Source organism: Electrona antarctica (genome assembly GCF_951216825.1).
Source record: "Electrona antarctica genome assembly, contig: scaffold_123, whole genome shotgun sequence".
Classification (NCBI taxonomy): Eukaryota; Metazoa; Chordata; class Actinopteri; order Myctophiformes; family Myctophidae; genus Electrona; species Electrona antarctica.
The window spans coordinates 229,537-233,778 of NW_027638227.1; the positions used below are offsets into that span (position 1 = coordinate 229,537).

Genomic DNA, 4,242 nt, shown 5'->3' on the forward strand with positions numbered 1-4,242 from the left:
AGACTTATATAGACTTTTATAGTACACATGTATAATATATAATATAGTATAGTATGTATAGTTCACATAGATACTCTACTGTTACGTTCTTAGCTTACGCATGTTTCATGATAACTACTTTTTATATATGTGATGTATGCCATGCTTTTTGTTATTGCTTAATGTAAGTCGCTCTGGATTAAGAGCGTCTGCTAAATGCCTAAATTGTAAATTGTAATTGTCAAATCTACATCAAATCTATAAAATCTATGTTTTTCAAATTGATTAACACATGTAGCACTTTCTGACTAAACATCAGTAATTAGGTGGTCTAGGACTGTCCAGAAGCACGCTCTGCATCACATCACACCCAATGGGTCGGGCTCTAGTTGTTTCCACAGCGTTGCAAAGTCTCTCCTCTCGCTCCTGTTTGCATGGTTGTTTACCTTAGCGCCCTCCCCCTCCCCTCCCCGCGGTTGTTAAGAGCACTCAGACCTGACCCAGGTACCTGAGCCTCATTTGTCACCTGCAGCGGAAAATTGAGTTACAGCACAACCAAAGGCGAGCGAGCTCTCTGTGTAATATCAAGTTGATTACATCAAAGTGGTGGCAAACCTCGTTGGGCCGGGCACCCCGAGCTTGTCATCTCCAATCACTGGGCCTGTCAGGACTCCATCAGCCTCTCGGCTAATTGGACCAACGCTAATGAAGCAGGCAAAACAAGTTTTCCCACCGCGGATGGACAGGAAGGGGGAAAGGGAGAGAGAGAGAGGGAGAGAGAGAGAGAGAGAGAGAGAATGTCAGACAGAGGAAAGGAGAGACAAGGGAAAAAAGAGAGGGGGAACGCAAAGAAGGCAGGAAGGAGGGAAGGAAGCTAGGAAGGAAAGAGCGAGAAGGTGTGATGAGGAAGGAGGCAGTGAGAGAATGAGAATGGTGTGTGTGTGTGTGTGTGTGTGTGTGTGTGTGTGTGTGTGTGTGTGTGTGTGTGTGTGTGTGTGTGTGTGTGTGTGTGTGTGTGTGTGTGTGTGTGTGTGTGTGCGCGTGCATGCGTGCGTGATTATGTGTGTGTGTGTGTGCGTGCGTGTGTGTCTGCGTGTGTGTGTTTTTATGTAAGTCTCAAGGTTGCGGTGGGCTGACTCGTCCCTCTAAGTCCCTAATCAAGGGCCATCATCTGTCATCCTTTTCTTTGCTCTCTCTCTCTCTCTCTATCACCGTCGCTCCGCTCCGTGCTGCAATCAATTCATCATCACCCTTTGTGTGCCACTGAACAGTTGACAACTTTATAACTTGCAGCTGCACGGCCTGACTGACGAGAGGGGTGGGTGGGGGGGTGGGGGGGCTTGGTGAAGGAAGAGGAGGGGGGCAGGGGGGGTTGGGGGGGATGTGGGCGGGGGCGGGTGTAAGGGTGCTTAAAAAAAACGAAGAAATAATGAACGGACGGACGGACAAAAGAATTCCGCGTTCGCCAGAGGGGAAAAAGAAGGGAAAGAATAGTCGCTTTCCAAAGCAGTGAACGAACGGTCTTCGTTTACGAGCCTCTTTATGATCCTGCGTCAAACAGACCCCCAAAAAACTGTACAATTTATACTCTGCCGTATACGATTGGGAGTTGCTCGTCGGAAAAACGTGACGATCCACGTTGCATAGCAAAGCGTCGAGAGCTGCCCGAATCGGCCCGCTTTCGACGCACGGCTCCCGTCGTTCGACCGAGTGCAATCGGAGGCCTTTAAAAAGTGATTGTGGGAGGAGGGGGAGACGAGGAGGGGGAGACGGAAGAATGAAGACATGATGGGAAAAGCACTAGAGGACGAGAAACAAAAAGAAGAAGAGGAAAAAAAAACGTCCTCCTCCATCGCCGATCTGAAATCAGAAAGCTTTCAGTCATCCTTTATGTGCTCCCCGCGGCCACTCGGAGCCAGCCAGCGTACATTAGGGAAGGCCGGGGCATTTTGATGAAATAAAAGCCCAGGCCCCGGCTTATGGCTAAACAGAATGGGAGCACTCACTCTGCCTCGTCTCTGATTGACCATTAAAGCCATTGATGAATGGCCCTGTCAGAGCAGAGACAATTAAATCAAACATGAAACAAAGCCATGATGGTGACGTTCCAGTCTGACAGAGCAAACCCATTCCTCCCCTCCATTACATAGCACACACACAGCTCCTTTTTATGACCACCGTGCACGGTGTGTGTGTGTGTGTGTGTGTGTGTGTCAGTGTGTGTGTCAGTGTGTGTGTGTGTGCGTGTGTGTCAGTGTGTGTGTGTGTGTGTGTTTGTGTGTGTCAGTGTGTGTGTGACTTTTAAAGTGAACAAGTGAGAATGGGCACACATGTGAGTGAGACATATCTCAATCCTCCTGGAAGTGTGTGCATGATGCACCTATATTGTGTTCCTGTGTGTGTGTGTATGTGTGTGCGCGTGTGTGTGTGTGCGCACGCATGTTGTGTCATGGCTCAATGTGAAACTACTTTAGTTAGCCTACCACACACACACACACACACACACACTCAGACTCACACACACACACACACACACACACACACACACACACACACACACACACACACACACACACACACACACACACACACACACACACACACGGTACTTTTTCGTGAATCGTGAGTCACTTGACCGTCAGTACTACTGGGAATAGAAGGAGGGAGCTGGAAAGTACACAGGGCTTTCAGAGTGGTTTAGATGTGACGTCAGGAGGCTCGGGAGCCACACATGGGGGAGTGATTTTCTGATGCAAATCGGGAAGGAACAGATCAAAGCACCCGGATGACAGCCAATCAATCAACCGTCAAATCAGACATGGCAACTGTCGATTATGGCTCCTTCCAGTCCACGAAACCCTCTTTGTCTGTGCTCAAACTGTTTATCTTATCCCAAGGAGAGAGAGAGGGAGAGGGGGAGAGAGAGAGAGAGAGAGAGAGAGAGAAGGGGGGGAAGAAGTAGGGCCTATAATTCGTCAACCCTATCCCGAGTTCCAAAGAAGAAGTTATCCGCTTGGATCAAATGTTCACAAACAGAACGCCTGGGGCTCAGATAGTGAACACACAACACCACCGTTTTATCACCAACGGCTTTTACTCTGAAAAACATCCGCAGAAACATTATAGTGAACTTACTACTGTATAGCCCAGCCAGGCAGAGGGAACAATAGGAAGCGAAAGTTCTCTTGTAGCCTAATGTAACTACTAACCTGGTTACTAAAGTATGTAGCCGACCAAAGTTTGCTATTACGACGCTAAAATGCTATCACACACCACGCTTTTGCTCCTCGGCAAAACGCGTCGTAAGTAATAGCATCGTAATAGCGGCACGACTCGACTTTTTATCGAAAGGAAGGAGGAAGAATCCTACCCGGTATTCCTAAATATTACTTCTGGGTAAAACAGTATAATTGTACAGCACTTTGTCTCGTATCGCAGCAGAACAGACAAGCTCATCATCGTTAAAAAGGAGAAAAAAACTGGAAACGGAAATGCAGCGGTTATAAGTGGGCTTTAGTAAAAGATACATCGGTAGCCTCGTCCTCAACATCATCATAATACAAACAATCGTATTATTTACTCATAAATACATACCTGCTGCGCGCTTAGGCGCTTCTTGTTTCCTCCGCGGCATATCGTGGAACGTCCGTGGAACTCTTTTTGTGTGTTGTTGCCGTTGGAATAAAATAAAAAACCCTCGCAAGAATCCGAGAAGGTCCAGAGAAGAGATTACGCCGTCATGTATAGAGGCTACACTAACACAACACTAGACAACATCTGAAGTCCTTCAGGAGAGAGCCGATTAAAACCATTGTTATGAAATCATAACCTGGCGTGAAACTGAAAACTCCTCGCGGGCGAAGACGAAATATATCGGGAGGATGTGTGATCGGATCGCATGGATATAAATATAGGGGTCTATATATTTAAAAAAGAAAGGGAGAAAAGAAGGAAAGAAGGGACCTCCCGTGTCACTGATGCTGCTAGTGGCCGACAGACAGCAGTGCGTGTCCAGCCTCGGCTCCGTGTCTTCAGAGCGTGGCAACCGAACCAACAGGCAAAGTTGAGGGATAGCGAGATGATCGCGTCACTCAAACAAGCATGAGAATGGGCAAGCCCACTGCTGGCTCCGTTAACTCTTTAACGGCTCAGAGGGGGCGGGTCACCTAGTACACTACACACCACTGGCTCACAATCAAAGTGAGGTCCACGGACGGACCCCCTAGGGGTCCTTTAGGGGCGTTGCAGGGGGCGCCCCCAGAC

General features: G+C 48.1%; 1 protein-coding gene across 1 annotated transcript in view; it reads right to left on the reverse strand.

Annotated features, from left to right (window-relative positions):
- Positions 1 to 3,871, reverse strand: part of LOC306918270 (teashirt homolog 3-like) — a 36,607-nt gene extending 32,736 nt beyond the window's left edge. The window contains 1 exon segment of the mRNA XM_079531144.1: positions 3,574 to 3,871. Coding sequence (XP_079387270.1) covers positions 3,574 to 3,613 — 40 coding nt within the window. The 5' untranslated portion in view covers positions 3,614 to 3,871.
- Between the last annotated feature and the right edge of the window lie 371 nt (positions 3,872 to 4,242).